The sequence below is a fragment of the Triplophysa rosa genome, linkage group LG9 (assembly GCF_024868665.1).
Source record: "Triplophysa rosa linkage group LG9, Trosa_1v2, whole genome shotgun sequence".
NCBI lineage: Eukaryota > Metazoa > Chordata > Actinopteri > Cypriniformes > Nemacheilidae > Triplophysa > Triplophysa rosa.
In genome coordinates, this window is record NC_079898.1 from 24,904,626 (window position 1) to 24,925,583 (window position 20,958).

The 20,958-nt window shown below is 39.3% G+C and overlaps 1 protein-coding gene across 1 annotated transcript in view; it reads right to left on the minus strand.

Annotated features, from left to right (window-relative positions):
* itga9 (integrin, alpha 9) overlaps positions 1-20,816 on the minus strand; it is an 83,588-nt gene extending 62,772 nt beyond the window's left edge. The window contains exons 1-9 of the mRNA XM_057342318.1: positions 20,416-20,816; positions 18,922-19,049; positions 13,544-13,650; positions 9,153-9,276; positions 7,763-7,830; positions 752-881; positions 579-664; positions 435-497; positions 99-236 (exon numbers count right to left, since the gene is read on the minus strand). Coding sequence (XP_057198301.1) covers positions 99-236; positions 435-497; positions 579-664; positions 752-881; positions 7,763-7,830; positions 9,153-9,276; positions 13,544-13,650; positions 18,922-19,049; positions 20,416-20,603 — 1,032 coding nt within the window. The 5' untranslated portion in view covers positions 20,604-20,816. The remainder of the gene's footprint in view (positions 1-98; positions 237-434; positions 498-578; positions 665-751; positions 882-7,762; positions 7,831-9,152; positions 9,277-13,543; positions 13,651-18,921; positions 19,050-20,415) is intronic.
* Positions 20,817-20,958: the final 142 nt, after the last annotated feature.

Genomic DNA, 20,958 nt, shown 5'->3' on the forward strand with positions numbered 1-20,958 from the left:
AATTCAGATAATTATGAATAAAATAAAAGCTCTCTCTGTTTCCCATGGTACACAAAACCCTGCTTTAACAAAACATGTGTCAGGCAGGTTGAACTTACATTGCCCCTGCTGAGGTAAACAGAAACCTGGCCTTCGTCCCTGATCTCGCTGTGCATGGGCGCTCCAACCAGCAGGTCCGACAGTCCGTCCGCGTTCAGGTCAACTGCACACAATGAGGAGCCAAAGTAAGAGCCCATCTGAAACCAAGCCGAGCCGAGAGCAAACGGGTCAGGTCACAACACTCCACTGTGTCCGTAAAACATTACCTCAAGATTAACATAGATTAAGATCTTTCACTTCTAGAAGTCTACACAACGTTTTATACACAGGCCCCAAGCAATGTGCAAACTGGGTTCATTTTTATTTCATGTCGACTTTTAACAATTCATACCCACCATTTTCCCTGAGGCCTGGAAGATCTTCACAAGAGCCGTTCCCTCAATTCTGAAGATGTACACCTACGACAAACCAACGAAACTGTGTGTTAATCTAAACAACTTTTCAACACAAGAAACTTAACCCAAGTTACGATCACGCACTTTTCCACCACCGCTATCCTGAGGCGCTCCAGCCGCCACGTCTATGGCAGTCGGTGATGAAAAGTGACCAGCAGTCACCGCATATCCTAAAACGACAGACATCTGTGATGCATTACGAAACATTGACACCAAAGACAAAATGTAGTTTCTTTTGACATTAAAGCAGGTATTACCGAGGTAACTGTATCTCCGGGGGCTCAGATCATCTTGATTTAGGCTGTAGTGTGTATTAGACGTCATGTTAAAGACTTTGACAGTTCCGGTCCAGTAGTAAGATCCTGGCGCACCCATGACTACCAGCTCCTAGAATTCGACGTAAGAAAGATTAAAATCCTTTCAAAACCAAACAATATTTCAACACGTTTCAGCACATTTCCCTACGAGCGAAAAAAAGACACTTTCAATTATAGGAGAGGCACATGAGTTTGGTGAGGCTCTGGTCAACCAAAAGCCACAAACTACGTTGTATTATCTGCTGGTAACCCGAGCGTGAAGTGAAATCTCAGCTGCCGTTCTGTGCTTTGATCACTCAATGGAGACTTAAGAAAGAGAGAAGAACTCGATCCACAACATCACGCTCCAAATAAGACCAAACATTTGTTTTAGAGCAATTAAAAAATAATATATTTTGTGAAGCCACACAATTTAAGGAATCATTCATGTCAAGGGCTTGTTAAATATTCAAACTGTAAAATATTACTATGTAAAAAATGCCAGCTGTAAATATGTAGTCCCAGGGCAGGACTGGGAAGAAAAATCGGCCCTGTCGACGGGTGGGGGGGGGTTGGCATGCATACGTGTCTTTTGCATTCGAGTTGCATGTATTCTAGGGGTGTAACGGTACGTGTATTCGTACCGAACCGTCACAGGCAACATTCCAAATATAGTCATCATTCCTATGCCCTACTCCTTCGAAGGGCAGAGCCCTCGGAGTTTAGACTTTGGAGAGAACAAGGCATTTGCGTGCATTATGTAGACGTTTGGAATGCACTTGGCAAAGTAAGCGACGTAATTTCCTCATTATCTTCAGCTGGCATGTTCTACATAATGCACGCAAATGCCTTGTTCACTCCAAAGGGCATAGGAATGATAACTTCATTTTGGAATTTTCCCCTCGACAGCTCGTGACGGTTCGGTACGAATACGCGTACCATTACACTCCTAGTGTATTTGAATTTATAATACGTCCGTCTGAGCGGCCAAAGCATCCGATAGCAATAGCGGCCCACCGGGAAAACGCCCGGAATGCCAGATGGCCAGTCCGCCCCTGTGTAGTCCTGAATTGTTGGTGGAAAAAACACCTATCATCTCTGACAACATTAAAATACAGTCTAGTCAGATGGAATATATCTCGAGACAAGAGGTCCTTAAGTAGCTGTTTTGAGTTCTATCAAGCCACAAATGGACAATTCTCTTCGCTTGTTTCCATTTCGCATGGCCAGACTGTCGAAAACCACACAAACACGTAAAACAGCACCTCAGACCCAGCTGTCAGCGTTCCATCGAGCAGTAAGTTTTAAGACATCTGTTTTAGATACTAAAGGTCTAAATGGTCACTCAAGATGTTCTGCCAAATGATAAGGTACCTTTACCAGTCAAACTACAAAGCAGCCGTACAGCAGATGCCCAACCGTGGAGGAGATACAAGAAATTCCAATGTGCTATGGGTTAAGCCTTCCAGATTCCTCCGTGTGAACTTCCAACACTGATTTGAGATCAGCTACGTATGTTTAGAAACCTGCATTTATGTCTGCAAAGTCAGCTGCATCCTAAAGCCCAAAGTATACTTTGTTTACTTGCTGGTAATAGATTTTGGACCTTTCTCTTATCCATGCTTGAGGCATCTTCACAGAACACATTTTCGGCTGTTTTTTTCATATAAATTATCACATAAACTTCTTAAATCACACCGTATGATAAATTGTTGACAATTGTTACATTGTTGCTTAGCTCTTTGATCAAATGTTACAGGCTCTCTCATTGCTTACGTTCATTCATTTACATTTTTTATATTTTATTTTGAGACTATAACTCAATTTATTTAAAATCCATTTACATGTATTTCATCTTTTATTTATTCATAAAATGAATAAAAGTAAATTAATTTGAAGTTAATTGAGTTATAGTCTCAAAATAAAAGATATCCAGACAAAGAAAGCGTCAGACATGAATCTAGTGATGACATTGATGAATTTATTATTGGGCATCACATCTGTCAGTCTGTGTTCTGGTATCTGTTCCAAACATTTCTTGCCAAAGTCTGAATCTGGAAACTCGGTGGTTGGCTGCACTACAGACGAAAGCTAAAATGGTCAAAGAGCAAAACAAAGTGCAAGTGGACAAATAACCAGAGGTGGGTAGTAACGCGCTACATTTACTTCGTTACATTTACTTGAGTAACATTTTGGAAAATATGTACTTTTTAAGTAAAATTAAAAGTGTGAACTTTTACTCTTACTTGAGTAAATTTCTCATAGAAAATCTGTACTTTTACTTCATTACATAATTTACATTGCGTGACGTTCCTTCGTTCCTTCATTTTAAAATATGCTTTTTAAAACGCGTTGTTTATTTCAAGGTCGTCGTCTCTTTTTACGGGCATTCCCGAGTGTTCAATTCTTTTGAGTCGATTCTTTTGAAAGCATTAATTGAACAATGGGCAAAACCATTTGAATAGGCTAATGAATCAGTTCAAATGATTTGTTCAGTTCGCAGCACGATCTGAATCATCTGAAGCAGGATTACTCACTCCTCGTAGCGCGAAATTTAAGAACACGCAGAACACAAAGAGCGTTGGATGAAGTGGATATTAATCTATATCTATACAATCAAAACTGCAAATGTGTCATATTGTTTGCCAGCGATGATAAATGCCCGCCATAAGCGCGCACCCGCGCGACCTGTTCGTCAGACACAGCAACATGCGCGTTACCTGTCAGACACAGAGACGTGGGCTTGCAGAAATATACATTTGAAGAACAGAAGGAAGAAAACTTGTTGATGGGCGTGTGGTTCACTGTTTACTGTTTGTTTACAAGTAAGAGCGTTTCACAACACACACGTGACACAACACGAGAAAACACGAGCTTTGTTCAAAAATGTGTCTTTCATTTAAGAGAGCACTGCAGATGGTCTAGAGATGCTCTGAGTTTAGTTCATGCTTTAGTTTGACATGGTCTATTATTCTAAATAAGTTGTGTAAACTATATTGACATCAGGACTAGATGAAATTTACAGAAATGCTCGTCTCTTCTGTGTTTGTCTATTCTTTAGTCTCTCTAGTATATTGCAAAGATATCTTCTTATGATAATTAAAAATATTGATTAAAATGTAATATTAAAATATTGGCGTTAATATTAATTTTATGTAGTAGGCCTATATAATCAGATACAAAGTAACTAAGTAACTAGCTACTTGAGTAGTTTTTTCATTGCATACTTTTTTACTTTTACTCAAGTAATTTTTAAACTAGTGACATTTACTTTTGTAACAATTTCTCTAGTTACTTGTACTTTTACTTGAGTAAAGATTTTGGCTACTCTACCCACCTCTGCAAATAACAAGCAGCGCAAATGTATGTATAACACACAGACGCTCTGAATTGACCCATCAGATACTGTTGCTAACTTGGACAAGCAACCGGAGTTCCTAAAGTCTTTCAATTGCAGCTGTCAGTGTGAAAACCTTGTCCGAAGTTGTTTTTGGTACATTTTGGACACACTCTGCACTCTTAAAAAAAAAGGTGCTTCAAAAGGTTCTTCGATGCCATCGAAGAACCTTTTGGTTCCATAAAGAACCTTCAACATCTGAAGAACCTTTCAGTTTCACAAAAGGTTCGTTGTTGCGAAAAAAGGTTCTCAAGATTATAAAAAAGTAAGTAAGAGATGGTTCTTTAAAGAACCTTTGGCTGAATGGTTCTTTGTGGAACAAAAAATGGTTCTTCTATGGGATCGCTGTGGAGCACCTTTATTTTAAAGAGTGTGTCGTCGTGGAGAATTCAAGTGGGACTTAAATATGCCATGGAGGGATATATAAACGATTTTAAAATAAATACGGTAGATAACACCACGATTGTCACGACCGCAGCTAGGATCAACTGTTCATGTACCGCAGGGTAAGATTCAATTAATTAACATATTCATATTAACCACTTTAATATGGAGAGGCACTGAAATGCAGATCTTCGTTTAAGACCTACAATGTACATGCTGTGAGAGCAGTTAGCTATTTAGGTTTGTACGTTACAGTGTTAATTTCGTTAACGAAAACTATGACGAAAAGTATTCGTTAACGACATGTTTTCACTGACGAAAACGAGACGATAACTAAATAAAAATGAATGCATTATAACGAAAACTGTAATAAAAATATACTGACATTTTCGTCAACTAATAAAAACGAGACGAAAATATTCTTGTCCCACCTGGCGGACATCAGATTGCGCGCATGTGCTGCTTATCTCATATAAACGGCAGAGAGAAGTCTCTGGGAGAAGGGGAAGCACACACATGTATTCTGTGTCTCCACGAGGTTTACAAAGCGTCTTATTTTCCTTCACGATCGCCGGTAAAACGCCGCAAACTTGAAGCGCGACTGCAGGCGAGTCACCCCGAAACACATTACGAAGGCAAGCTCAAAGGTTTTATATGCCAATGTTAACTTAACACGAGCTGCTGCATAACGTGAAATGCAACAAAGTCAGCCAAAAGAAACCAGCGCCGTCCTCTACTGATTATAGAAGTGATGAAGTGAGTCAAACTGTACATTCCAACCAAGTATGTAACATGTTTGCATGACTAAAGAAATGTAATACAATTTATATAATATGTCTTTTTGAAAGCTATTCTCATTCATTGCTGTCTCAAGCAAAGACAGTGCGCTCTTTCTTCAAATAGGCATGCCATGAGCCAATAGCCTTCGAGTGTGAGCCCTGTCAGAGCGTTTCATTGGTTGAATGAACACGCCCAACTTAACGAGTCAATTGAGTCAAATGGGACTGAATGAACTGGAACATGTCGTTCATGGTCTAATACTCTGCGTTCCAACAATGCATATCTAGTTACTGAACTTTTCTGAAAAATAAAGGTAATGACCTGGTTTAATTTTATTCTAAGGTGAAGTAAATTATGTCAAAACAGTTGAATCTTTGTATGGAACATTTAATTACACCAAGTAAATGATTTAAACCATTTAGATTTTAGTAGACTAAATATAATGTATATTTATTAGACTAAAATGTTTTTCATATTTCGTCGACTAAAACTAGACTAAAACTAAAATGATGGGGTTGACTAAAATGTGACTAAAACTAAATTGCATTTTCGTCAAAAGACTATGACTAAAACTAAATCAAAATTTGCTGTCAAAATTAACACTGGTACGTTAGCATGGACTCGCTAACCTTAACATTAACTCGTTTTAGCCAGAGATACGATACTGAAGCACAAGAGGACATTAACGATCTGCTTGAGCAGATGAAAACTATAATTTAGTGAAAGTATGACAACGTTTTTGTCTTCCCTGGGACTGGAGTTGACTTGGGTTACTGCGCCCACATTGTGCTCTTTTTTTTTTGTGTGGGTTTAGGAAATTGAATAAAATAAATTCCATTCCTCATCCTCTCAGGACACCGGGAATTAGTGATCCAAGTACCCCGGGCACATCGTTTTAGCATTTTTGTCGCATAGACACTATAAAACCGACGAGAGCTTCGGATCTTACAATGTTTCTCTATGGCGCTGAAACGTAACCCTCCTGTTATGTTTGGGGTCAAATTGACCCCAAAGCTACTTTTACATTTTTTTTTTAAATATGCTAAATACATATTTAAAACTTGATTCTTTCTGACTTTTTCTAATTTCATTAAAATAGTTCATAGACATGTTCATCTTATGTTACAGAGTTTCCAGAATGTCTGTACACATTTAAACCTAATCGTTGATGTTTGGGGTCATTTTGACCCCAAGTTCTTTTTATGCTTAACTTTCTATGCTAAATATTTTTTTGTTCTATTTTACGTTTTCCTGATGAATCTCTCTTGCCAACATAAGTAAAATATTAGTTTTAGTTTGTACTTATCGTAACAAACATCAGAAACACACACGCACACACACTGCACAACAGATTCCCAGTAGCAAAAAAAGTACTAACTATTGTGAAATTGTATTTAGTGTTCATGTATTTAGTGTTTACATTTACAATTTTGCATTTTGGTGGATCTTTTTATTCAAAATGACTGGCAGTGAACAGGGTATACTGCAGTGTATGGGACCCATGACCGATGCTCTATCAACTGAGAAACAGGAAAACTTTTGAAGCTGTTGAATGTTGTTTTTGTGTGTGTGTGTATATCTATACATATGTATAGCCTATATACAGAAGTGTTTCTGTAGCTCAGTTGGTAAAGCATTAGCAGTGCAAAGGTCATTGGTTCAAAAGCCAGGGAACACGTATTGTGTATAAAACAATGTAAACTGTAGATACAGTATACAAATAATGTATAGCTTGAATGCATTTACCCTTTGAAAAAAAACTTGCAACAAATGTAAAAAATGTTAATATTATCCTAAATATTCTATAAATTCATGTGGTGCAAAATGCTGTTTTTCTAGGTAAACGCAACAGGTGACATGTAGAAAAAAATGTATATAAATATTAATAAATTATGAAAAAGCTGTTTTTTCTTAATACTAAGTAAAATAGTAGGTAGGTTAATTGTGAGTAAATAAATAACAAAACATAAAACTTTCTTTTTGAGCAATTTTGTATATATTGAAGTGTTTGGGGTCAAAATGACCCCACACATTAAAAGTGTTGCTAAAAATTCAACATAATATGAGGGTTAAAGTTGTCCGACTTCCGGTCCCCGTGCAACTCATATTCGACTGCCATTGGCTCATCTGCGTTCGAGGGGAGGGGCTTGACGATAGGTCAATTCTGTTCAAATCCTTGCAGAGACTTGTTAAACTGAGGCATGTGAACAAACCGATGGGTCTGTCGACATCGAATAAACCCTTTCACTTAAAGGAACAGTTCACACAAAAATGGATCTATTTTAGATGTACTATCCCTTTTATGACACTAGACAGATGTGTATTTACAAAAATATGGAAATGTGTTGAAAGCACAGACTCAACATCCATGAGAAGCGCATATACCGAAACACGCTTGTAGTACTACTGACCTCAGTGAAAACGCCTGCGATTCCGGCTTGGCACGAGCCGTGTTCTTCCCCATAGGTTTTCTTATGGTCTGTAAGACGGAAGAGAGAGAGAGAGAGAGAGAGAGAGAGAGGAAGGAAGGAAAAAAACAACAGACCACAAATGATTTCGCTGTGAGCTTGGGCCAGCATTTACTGGAGTTCTTCCGACATTCCATATGGAGTTAGTCAAAGTCCCAACTCCATCCAAGAGGAATCTGGGGGCCGAGAGACTGAGGAGGACAAAGCAGCGCTACATTCAACAAAATCTCACACACATGAGGGTTTTAGGTGGGGGGATTGCTGTGCTCTCTGGTTACAGAAAATATTAGGCTTGGATCCCCTCAGAATGCGGCACGCACACGAAGACCCCCGATGCAGCGCTGCCCGGCTGAAAGTGATTGGGGTCGGGAAAACAAAGGGAAGGAAATATACGACTGCTTGGGAGCTAAAGAGAGAAACAAATTCTGTTCGAACTCTCGCAGCTTCCCTCGACACCTTCCACACGAACTCAAACCTCAGAGAAAATATACTAGGATGAAAGCACGACACTTTATATACAGTACTACAATAAGTGTTTACTATGTGATGGGCGTAGTGATAAAGACTGAGCGCAACCCACATATGGTAATGACAGCTGTTTGTAATAGAAATCGATACCCTTAAAGGGACAGTTCACACAAAAATTTCAAGTCTTTCATCGTTTATTCACCCTCGTGTCAGTCCAAACTTGTATGACCTTCTTTCTTCTGCAGAACACAAAAGATATTTTGAAGAACACTGAACCCCATTGACTTCCATTGTATGAACACAAAACCAGACATTTCTCAAAATATCTTCTTTTGTGTTCCACACAATAACGAGTCAGATGCAGGTTTTGAATGACGTGAGGATGAACAAATGATGACAGAATTTTAATTTTTGGCATTGTTGATTACCACAAATAAGACTTGCATACAAAGAAACATTAGCAATGTATTGATGAAAGATAAGTCGTGTTTAATGTAACTAAAGGTTGAAAACATTCCTTCATTTGCGGTCTCTTCAAATACAGTTCAAATGAATCATTCATTAGCCATACGCGCTTTACGTCAAATATTTCATCATGTTATTCAATATTGTTCACACTCTGACGTGCCAGTCTTGTGATGCCAGACAACATCAGTCTGAGGTTTTGGAACATGTTTATGCACCCTAACTCAAATTGAAGCTGCTTAAGAATGTGCGCCACAATAAACAGTATAAATCTTTGCAGCTCTGTTGTAATCATTGTTCAAGTTAACTCACAATATGATAGACATTCAATGCATCAAAAACCTACGTTAACACTACTGCTGCATTATATGCAAACAAAGTCAAAGAGAATGACTCGTACCTTCATAACACGGTATGAGGGCCTGTGCTTTTCCCTGAAGTGTTGCCGGTATGACGGAGCAGTAGCCGTGGGGGAGTATATACTCAGATTCATAGTACACATTCTTCCAGCGGTGAGCGCAGGCCTGCAGACAGTCACACACGAAGAGCATTAAAGGCAAGAGACACGTGGCTTATTCACACAGAAACTCTATAACGCATTGCCATCATCTTTCCCAACAAACAAAAAGCCTTCTTGTCTTTTTCTCAGGACAAAAATAGAACCCAGAGCCAAGTCAGACACTGTTGTGAATGTAATGTTTGTGATGAGGTGGTACAGCGCTGAGCATCCTCATTCAAACGTTTCAGAAGTCAGAACTTTCAGACGTTTTGTGGTGCGGTCAGGGGGGTCAACGAGAGGTTTCTAAATGGTTATTCAAGAGTCACAAGAGTGCACTGTTGGTTTCTGGACGTGGTTTCTTTAATGCAAGTCTATGAGTTTTTCTAGCCAGGCACAATACAATGGTTTAAAGCAGGGTTCCCAAACTTAACAGAGCCAGAGACTCGAGACCCCCAGTATCCTCGGAGGTGGGTAAAGTATATAAACGCTGCGCTAATAAGGTCTATCCAAACACGCGCATAAAGAACACAGTCTAACATAAAATTATTTTATAGCTATTTACTCATTGCTTTACTTATTGTTATACATAGACCATAAACTATTACTAGATGGTCGAATTTCATCAAACAGATTCGAGTCCTAACGGATGTCCTCTTTATAAACACCGGTGTCGTGCCGAAAACACACTCCCTGCCAGATTATGCACCCCCCCTCCCCACAATGGTTAGGGTGAGGATTAGGTGCTAGGGGAGGGGTTAGTATTAGGATTGGGTGTGGGGAAGGGTTAGAATTAGCCAATCGGACAGCGTGTTATTGAAGGGGGTGCAGAATCTGGCGGGGAGTGTGTTTTCGGCACAACACCGGCCTCTTTTCGTACCCGAGGACGATAGCCTTTCTGACTGCGGCGCTTCTCCGCCCTCCTCCGCTGGCCTCCCTGCGTTGTCTTTGGTCGATTCGTTTCATTTCGACAAATAAAAATATCCTTAATTTAAAAGCCTGAAAAATAATCTGCATGCACATATGGGAATGTTTAACGTTGTGCTGTAAATTGACCTAATGCGGTTGCTAATGTTGTGTGACGTAATCACCTCAGGGGTCACGATCGAGGGGGAAATTGATGGCTTTTTATTTTCATGGTTTTATTTTTAACCTGACTAATATTTTTATATCTTGTTACACTATTGATTAAATAGGCTATTTCTAATCATTAAAAAAAGATTTCTGGAAATCATCTTGAGACCCTTACTTTGGGAACCCCTGGTTTAAAGTAGCTTAACGTGGTATAAGGATCGTTCATATTCATATAAACAAACAAAAGACACGCCCGGTTAACCGCGGCTACCACTAAATCCTGCCGAAACCGAGCTGGCTGCGATAATGCAAGGTATCGATTATTTTATTGATGCGTAGCTTGTCCGTGAAGCACGGCTCTGGGATCAGTACGAAATGCTGCTCGATGTAAAAGCAGTGCGAGTTTGAGTCGCTTATAACGTGCATTTAAAAAAGCAACACCGTCAAACATGATCATTATAAATATACTTTATTATCATGAAAATACCCGAGGAGGCTTGAGGATCGGTGATAAAAACATGTCCTTAGGCATTTCCTAGAACTACGTGTGTTATGGTCTTCTTCTGCAGTGCGTATTTGGAGTTTCTGCAGGAGAGCGCCCTCTGGCTTTCGGATGCAGCAGCATTTTACCGTACTTCACTCACAAGTTGTGCATAAATCACGTGATAGATATTTTCGGTGAACCGGGCAGATGTCTTCTTAAGAATAAAGGTCTGTACAAACAATCTGAATTATGAGCAACAGTAACACAAGGAAACACGCTTCTCATTGTACTAAATCATTAAACCCAAGCAAAAAATAAAATAAAAAATCAAGCAGACTGCCTCTGTTTTTCTCATTAATCATTAATACTGTCCTGTGATCATCAACAATAAACTCCCCCTCCCTCTTTCATCAGATGCTGTTCTGTGAGTAAACTCAAAACCAAAACTGGGTCATTCCTCGACCTCGTACACATTTCATGCTCAAATCATATACAGTACGTCTGTTTGAGCAAAGACTAACTTGAGCTCTCTTTCATACATCACACACAGAAGTTCATTTGTATTTCTATAATAACGCAACATTAAATGTTGATAAAATACTTCCTCTTCTGAGCAAACTCTTAAATATGAATGTTCCTGATGTTGCTCGTATGTATTCTGTATCTATAGCACATGTTGGAAATCATTCAGGATGAATGTGAGTTGAAGACCTTACGGAGACAAAGCCTCACACGCAATCACAGATGAAGTCAGATGACGTTGAGCAACACACTGCTCGTCTGTTTTTCTCCGTCAGAGGCTAAAACAACCGGCTCTTCTGTATTGGCAGAGTTTCCGCTACCGTCCGAATGCAAAATGATTTGATAACCATCTCAGCGTCGATAAAACCTCAAACTAAAGCCTTTCTAATAAAAGCCAAAGAAATATCTGTCAGATGAACCTCCGCCCTGTTTTCTGGCAGCCGGCATTGGGAAATACACGGGACCGACGTTATGAAATACGTAGTGCTTGTCTAAATAAGGAACAAATTTTGAGGCACTTTTCTCAAGAGGATCCGAGTCAACGGAGAGTCCGGGGACCTAATCATGTTCCTGTGCGAGCCGAGATCTGATTGGCTGAGAGACGTCGGCCGCACATCTGTCCAACAGCCCTCCAACACGCTTTACATGTAAACGTGATTCTATTCAGATGACCGCATTAGCTGCGGTGAGGCACACGAGAGGTATTTTGTGTACGTGTACATACACCGTCACCTATAAAAGATATGAACGTTATGTTTGACTTGACATGTATGGACTAATCTATAATGGATAAAAGGTTTTTTGGATTCACTTAATAATCTGGCTTTTGCATAATTCTGATGAGAAAAAGAGGAAGATGACAAATGTCATTAGAGTTTCAGAAGAGACGTCAACAATGTCTCAAACTGAGCTCAAGTCTGCGATTAAAAGTTAATATTATTGAAGATCTCAATATGAACTCAAACATTTCTCATCAAATTGACCCAAATCCAGATTATTTTACCTCTAGAATCTACATCCATTTTACACCTCCACACTCTACACGTGTTTAACAATTGTCTCATTTGTTGCTATTTTATTTCTCCTAAGCAATTTTAGGAGAAACATCTCGGACTAAGAGAAATCCATTAAAACATCACATGAGCCATAAAACACAAAACAGCAACATCTGAGCGATAACATTTCCTCTCTGTGGCATAAAATATTACAAATAAAAATGTACTTTTTAAATACGTACTAAAAACATTTTGATGCAACTGCAATTTTATGAAACAAAAACTGCAGAACGGTTAAACGGCGAGAAACTCCCTGTACAGCTTTAGCTCCTAATTCAACCTTCATTACTGCCAAAATGACACGCTATCGAAAACACACAATCTCACATCTCGTCTCTCTCATCATCACACTTGTGTGTATTTGTCTCTAAACATCAAAGACTGCAGCAAGTGTCCTTGCCCGCATCAACCTTCCTGCCGGACCCCCGCAGTTGTCCCATAACAAGAGGTCTGCCCTTGAGTCGGACCACCACACGCCAAAACAAACCCCAGCATCCTCTCATCCAACGTAAGAAAGACTGCATCTGCGATCGGTGCTAATGTCTTGTTTGTCCAGTCAAAGCCCTTTAACTCCAGAGCTCGGATCTGTCATCAAGATAAAACAGCCCCACTTCAAACGCTCCAGACCCACGCTTGAGCACCGCCAGGAACGCCTTTGTGTTCTCTTGATGCGACGAACAGCTGGAGTTTCACAATGTGGCCGTCATGAACGATATTTGTAACAATGATGGCTTCGGTTTCTCCCCATGTTTTACAAGTGAATGTGGTTTGCGTAGAACAACTGCAGGATGATTAAAATGTCAGTCGGTCGGAAACGAAAATTGAGGAACTCGGACGATTAAGGGTTGAAATAAAGATTGTTAAGTGCTACACGAGTCTATGGTTCTCTAAAGGGACCCTCATTCTCCTTCCCTCAATGTGAATCACTACACAAACATCTGCACAACGTCGACCGTAATGACCTGCTCAACAGTCTTTCATCTGCACGTGAACATAAACGTTTTGAACATGTTTCCTGTGCGGTCTGCGTTCCCAAAATAAACCCTTTCTACAGGCTATATGTAAGAAAGAAATAAGAAAGCTATAAGCCACGAGAGGAGGTGTCACACAAGCATGTTTCTCGGCATTTTACAACCGGCTCATCCAATCAGAATACGTACCAGAATCTTGCCGTTGGGTTTGTCCTGTCGTGCCAGACTGACCCCCATCCACTCGTCGTTCCTGTCGCCTTGACACGTCTTCCCGCAAGACTCTCTCTGCTTATTCCCTACAGCACAGAATCAGAACGTTAGTTTTGCCAGCGGACGGACAAAAAGTCGAAAGCACTCCAATGTTGTCTGACTGAGACGATATTTGAGATGGAGTCAGAACACAGACACCAGTGTGCATCACTTGTTGAAGACAAAACACAGTTCAACACAACATCTTTGATAGCGAACTCTGGTGTAGCTAATGTTTACACGAAAGTGTGTGACTGCAACACTTGTGGACAACAGAATCAAGTCTAGACTTTATCTTTTGGAAAATCTAAGCGGACATGATGCTATGAAAATAACTGAAAACAACACCGGGGGCCCGTTTCAGAAAGGAGGTTTAGTGAAAACTGAGAAAGCGGGGTAACTCAAGCCCGTTTCTAAAAGAGAGGTAACTTATACTCAGAGTCAGAAACCGTACTTACTCGGTGAACCTAACCGGTAAACCCAGAGTTTCTTTCGATCTCCTCCCTCTTTTTAAAGCGCTCATTCATTCATTTAATACAGTCATTCATGGCGCACATCTCAGTGACTATGTGCTTTTATAGAGGCTGCATTAATTCATAAGGATGTATTTTGATTTCAGGAGAGCAATTTAGGGCCCAAATTTAGGAACTTTGTCATTTCCCCGTGCAAATTGTACCATTAAAACTGTACCATTTTTCTTTACAGTGAATTAGATATATCAAAACATATCATCCATCCGACCATCTATAACATTAGCCATCGTGGCGGTGTATTACATCAGAGCAGATTGTTTCCTTTACATTTTCTCACAAATGGTAGTTTTCTATGGAGGATGAGAAATGACTTAATAATAAAGTGCACGAATAAAGAAATGAATAAAAGCAGAAATTAATAGATAATAGTAATAAACAACAAAAAAATGACACACTGGACCTTTAAATCCATTACAAAGTAAGAATAAATAAGCAAGGCGTGATCTATCCCAGAAGGGAGTTTATCAGTGCATAAGGGTCATCTTAAATGTTTATGTCGAGCATTGACCTCCAGCGTCTCTCTCTCTCTCTGTGATTGCGCACAGAAGACAGAGAGACACAGTGGCAGTATTCTGGCTCTGGTTATCTTCTCGTCATTTTCCTCAGCAGACTAACAGCATCAGCGTTGAGACTCGAGTCAGACTATAAAATTCCCCGATTGAACTGAAGTCAGTTCTACTCCCACCTGATTTCACTCTGACAATGCATTACCACAAAACCTCACACCAGTCAGAAAGCACGACTGTATAACTTTCTTCCAAAACCAAGTGAGCCGCCAACAGGCTAACCATCATAGAGCCGAGAGAGTAACTGATACAGGACGCTATACATAGACAGCCACGCAAGAAGCGCTTCTCAACTCACAATATCCTTTGATGTTAGCATGTTTCTAAACTAAGGACACAATTATCTAAGTATAAAAATAAACACACATAGATACAGCAAGTAGCCTGTTTTTCAATAAATGTAACTATTTATTAGTTTTGAAAAATAAAGGATGTTTTGTTTACTGGTTTTACTGGCAAAGTTTTGCTAGCGCTAGCAATAAATCAATACTAACCAGAGTTCCCTGCTGGTTTAAAGGAACAGTTCACCCCAAAATATCCTCGAGTTGTTTCAAATCTGTATAAATTTCTTCATACAGAGATTTTCAGAGAAAGATATTTTGAAGAATGCTTGTAATAAACAGTTCTTGGCCACCACTGACTACCATAGTAGAAAAAATATTCTTTATAAATTGCTTTGTTCTGTTGAACACAAAAGAAGATATTTTGAAGAATGCTTGTAATTAAATGTTTCTTGGCCGCCAATGACTACCAAGGCAGCAAAAATCTTTATAAATGTCTTTGTTTTGTTCAACACAAAAGAAGATATTTTGAAGAATGCTTGTAATAAACAGTTCTTGGCCACCATTGACTACCATAGTAGAAAAAATATTCTTTATAAATTGCTTTGTTCTGTTGAACACAAAAGAAGATATTTTGAAGAATGCTTGTAATTAAACGCTTCTTGGTCACCATTGACTACCATAGTAAAAAAATCTTTATAAATGTCTTCGTTCTGTTCAACACAAAAGAAGATATTTTGAAGAATGCTTGTAATTAAACGCTTCTTGGTCACCATTGACTACCATAGTAAAAAAATCTTTATAAATGTCTTTGTTCTGTTCAAAACAAAAGAAGATATTTTGAAGAATGTAGAAAAGCAAACAGTTCTATAGTGACCAAAAACTGTCTGGTTACAAGCATTCTTCCAAATATCTTTCTCTGCGTTCATCAGAACAAAGACATATATACAGATTTGAAACAACTTGAGGGTCAGTAAGTGATGACAGAATTTTCATTTTGGGGTGAACTGTTCCTTTAAGCTGTTTTTTTCTAAAAAAAAAAAGTAACTTCCAGTAACTTGTCAAAGGTGGGAAAAGGTCCTCCCGTGTGTCTTGTACGAGTTGTTTGAAGTTAACCCTAGAGCTGCGAAACATCCAAAGCACACAAATGGGAGCGTCAGATTTAGAGGAGGTGGGAAAACACAAACTGACAAAAAACAATATTTTCTTGGGATGAGGACAAAACATTATTTTCAACAATTAGCAGCGAAGCACCGCCCAAAACACACAACTCATCGCACACAGAAGTCAAACCTCGAGAAGAGAAACGTTGGCAGCCACTTCAAGTGAGAGCACGGGGAACGTTCCTCAGACTAAAAATATCTCATCAAATCTACAACACGGTTCTCCTCGGCCTTCTCTGTAACAAACGTATGTGTTTTTCGCATCTGCGTGATTCCTGAGCGACATGTTCTTCAGGTCGAGAGGAGGTTCTGGAAAAAACACCTGGATGAAACCATGCACTCGCATAAATGATTCAAGTCTAAAATAACAGGTGCAACAGAAACGTAAATGATCTGCTCTTTTGATAAAGAATATTATAAAGCGCTGGTTAGAAGCCGGATATCACATGGTATCCCACATCCAAAAATGAGCTATTTTATGGGCCAGAACAATATACCGTAAACCAATCAGTGCAGAAATAAACGCTCATCGCACAGATCAAATGAAGCAATTACTCTATAAAAAGATCATCATTCTTCTCTCTTACCGTGGCTTTGAATGAGCTCTGTGTTACTTAGAAGGAAATAACATAATTACTCGATTTAATGAGGAGACACACTGAAGACGATGAAGAACGATCCCTCAACAACAAACAGAAGGAACTTCTTTGCCAGTAAAGAACTTGCAAATGAGCTTTAAAGTGACAGTTCACCAAAAAATAAAAGATTCTCTCATCGTTTATTCAAGCTCATGTCATTTCAAACCTGTATAGACTTTCTTTTTTCTGCAGAACACAAAAGAAGATATTTTGAAGAAAGTTGTTAACTGGCCCCCATTCACTTGCATTGGTGCCGGTTACCAACTTCAAACGATCTTCTTTTGTGTTCTGCGGTGGAAAGGAAGTCATTCAGGTGTGAAATGAAAAGAGGGAGACTAAACGATGACGGAAGTTTCATTTTTAGGCGAACTATCACTTTAAAGAAGAAAATTAGTCTACAAACTAAAGAATTGCTCTCAATATGCTTGCAAATGCGAAGAGCGAGACCATTTTGTTTCCAATAAATTGTTTTGCGTCTCCAAGCGGATGAGTAAATGTCTTGTCACGGTGCTGCGATACCCCCTGAGCCAAAAGACATTCTTCATAAATTGACAACAGACCTTTGTAACGAACCTTTAACAAGTTCTAAACACTCGTAAATGAAAATTCTGTCATCCCTCGTGTCGTTCCAACCCCGAATGAGCCGCTCAACACGAAAGAAGAAATTCTCAAGAATGTTTACACAGCTTTTTTTCATACAACATTAGCACTCGGTGACCACAGGCTGTCGAGCTCCAGAGAGGCCAAAACAGCATCCAAACTGCAGCGTTAGATCTCGTGTTTATGCGATATTCCAAGTCTAAAGCCACTGATGTATGACTTCAGAAGAATGTGTATGGTGTTTTTGCAGTCACCGTTTGCTTCTGTTGCATGCAAATGATCTACTCTGAATTCTTCACAACTGAAAGATATGAAGTCATACGTGTTTAGTCAATAATAACGGTGTTTTCATATTTGGGTGAACTGTTGCTTTAATGCAACTGCAAAGAAGCGAGTGTAGTTCTGTGATATCAGTAGCAGTGTTTCTCAAGAGAGACCCCTGAGGGCTCTTATCCTCCATGATTCATGTGAACTATGAGCCGGGGCCCCAGATCTACTGACATGCTTCATTTACTCGTGTGTGTTCTGTCAGTAGACAGGGGTGCTGTTTTAAAGCCACATAAACCACTCTCTTCTCCTCACCACAAGTGAAAACTCATACAGCTTCAAGAGATTTCTACACGTCGGATATTTGGCCCAGCTGCTCGGAAAATATTAGCCAAACCATTCATCATATCTATCAAAATACTTCAGGAGCCAGACTGATTTTTACAGAATGATACAGCTATTTAGACAGGTACGATAAACATTTCTAGAATTGGCGACTTTTATATAAACTTGATTATAGGAGTTCACCTTCAAAATGGAAATTCTGTCATCATTTACACGCCCTCTTGTCATTTCAAGCCTGTATGACTGTCTTTCTTCTGCAGAACAGAAAAAGAAGATATTTTGAAAAATGTCGGTAACAGAACAGCACAGCATGGGGGAGGGGGGGGGTTGGGGGCTGTTACCAACATTCTTCAAAATATCTTCTTTTGTGTTCTGCGGAAGAAAGAATTTTGAAGGTGAACTACTCCTTCCATGCAAAATTTGCTACAACAAGGATGGTGTAATATGACGTTTAAAGTGTTTTTTTCTTAATGAATTTGTTAATGTTCATATACTGTACTGCTGTTCATCATAACAAGCTTATTTTGCGAGTTGACGCCTATGATTCACGTCACATGTTTGGAATAGGAAACAGGTCGATCTAAGTTCTATCAGCGCTGAAACGAATGTTAAAATAACACATTAATAGATCAAAACGGTCATGTTTTCAGGATTATAATAACTAGAGTGAAGAACATTTCCGTGACCAAAACAAGACAAACAGAGCTGGTAAAACATTCATCCAGAAAGCAGATTTCTAAATATTGACAGGTCCAAACTCCATGTTTGATTTCACCTTGAGAGGCACCAAAGTGTCTAGTTCTTTTCAAATGCATACTGTATATCCAGAGTATTAAAAACATCCCGACAAGCTGAAGCAAATATGAACAGATGAGTTAGTCATCATTAGCGCGTAGAGAGAGGGACGTGGTGTGATGATACAGACCTCGGCCCAGGTCCATCTCAGTGCAGCGCTGCTCCGGGTTGTTGCGGATTCTGCACTTGTACACGGCACCGGGTGAATGAACCGAACTGCTGTAGGATGAGTTTGCTTTGGGCGCCCCAACCACAATCCTGCACACATCAGAACACATGTCACCATACATGACAACACAGATAAACACACAGACTTTTTGATCTAATGCAAAACGATACAAGGTAGTTAGTATTAGTTGCTGTGATTCAGGTTCATTTCAAACAGGACACGTAAGCAACAGCTGATAAGCAGGTAGGGTGAATTCAGAAGGACTGGTTCAGTTTTTGATATCGAGACGGAATGCCGTGCAGGGTTTTGGGATCCAGCTAAGGATTTCATTCAGGACTGGAGGTGAATTTTGTCATGGATTGACTGTATAACTTGTGATGCGGGTTCTATCATCAATTTAATAAGCTGCTAAAAATACAATACTGATTCTAATGGTTTCTTTTACAAATACAATTGTAAACCATCGTATGTTTACCATTAAAACCATTACAAGTTTTCTTTATGTACTCTGTTCTGGGTTTTATTCCAGTAGGATTGAATGATGTTTTGTTGGTTCCCATCCAACAGATATCATCCCACCAATAGAACCCAACATATAACCAGCATTGTTTCCATTAAAACCAATACAATTCCCATTATAACTACAATCTGTAATGGTTTTTATTGTTGTGTTTTTCAGCAGGAATGGTATTCACCGAGCCAAGCACTAGGCCAATGTTTCCCTTTAACGTTTAAAACAGGGCTCAGCTTACAATAATAAAATATGAAAACATATTTTTCGTAATAAGTTCTTGTAATGCCAAGAGTCCAATTGTCACAGTCAAACAAGCAAAATACTTCAACAGTGTTTATGCTCAACTTCTAAATATGTTTAAATCAAGTTACATAAACAACATTTCAATGACCATAAAACGTATTTTGTCAGAGAAAGCGTATTTTCCCCGCAATGAGAACACCAGTAACAATCCAAAGTAAATAAAGCGGGTAAACAAATAACGCAAAATAAACAAGAACAAGCTCACATGCGGAGAACCGACCAACATAGAATTAAAATGTCACAACTGTTTTCATATCATGTTTAAAAACGTTCAGTCAGCGAGTTCTTTCACAGATGCGCTCGTGAGGAGGTTACCATAGCAACAGAAGTCCGCCAGGGAGTTTTAGCATCCGTGTCGACAAAACGAAAGCATGGATTTATATGGAAAAGTGTTTTTGTTGTTGTTTTAAAGGGTTTAATATAACGTTAGCTTAGACTGTGCTAGAGGCGCAAGAAACAAATCTTACTGTTACGCAAAGATTTCCAGTATATTCCAAAAATACCAAAATTTACAACGTTGACGCTCTTGAGTTACTTTTTTATTTTATGTCTGAGTATTAACGTTTTTGACTATTTTAAAGATGATATAAAATAAAAATGTGACGTTAACTAAAAACCAAACTTTATGTAATACTCACCAGCGTGTGTTGTCATGGACGTGCTCCAGAACCGAATATCCAAAAAACGTTGATTCCGGCCCGCGGAAAACCACGGGATGTTCCAAGTCAATGTTAAAAGAATAAGCCAAAGAAACAAAAGCCAAACACACAAAAACACCCAAAGTGCGTATTTTCCGTAGAGAACGTTCCGTCATTCTGTTGCGCATCCTCAGTGCTCCGGTCAATGAGAACTTTATAAAAGCGATTAAATCTCTAGAAATTTGAGATTAAGGCGAAAAACTACATTTAAACAGCTTTCTTTTCTTTAAGTGCGAATGAAACGCATGCACGTGAGCTGTATTGTTGTAAAAGAAAGGTTTGCGTCAGAGCTGCGGTCTCATTGCTGGCTCCTCTCGTCTGAATCTGAATCTGTTGCGTCTGTGGAGTTTCTCTTGGCATAAAAATGATCCGCGCTCTCGTGAACGCGCGTTGCGTGCGAGCATCACATATCACGTTACAGCAGCGCAGAGCGGCGTCCATTGGCGACGCCTGTCGTCAGCGATCGGTACTGCCGGCTGCTCG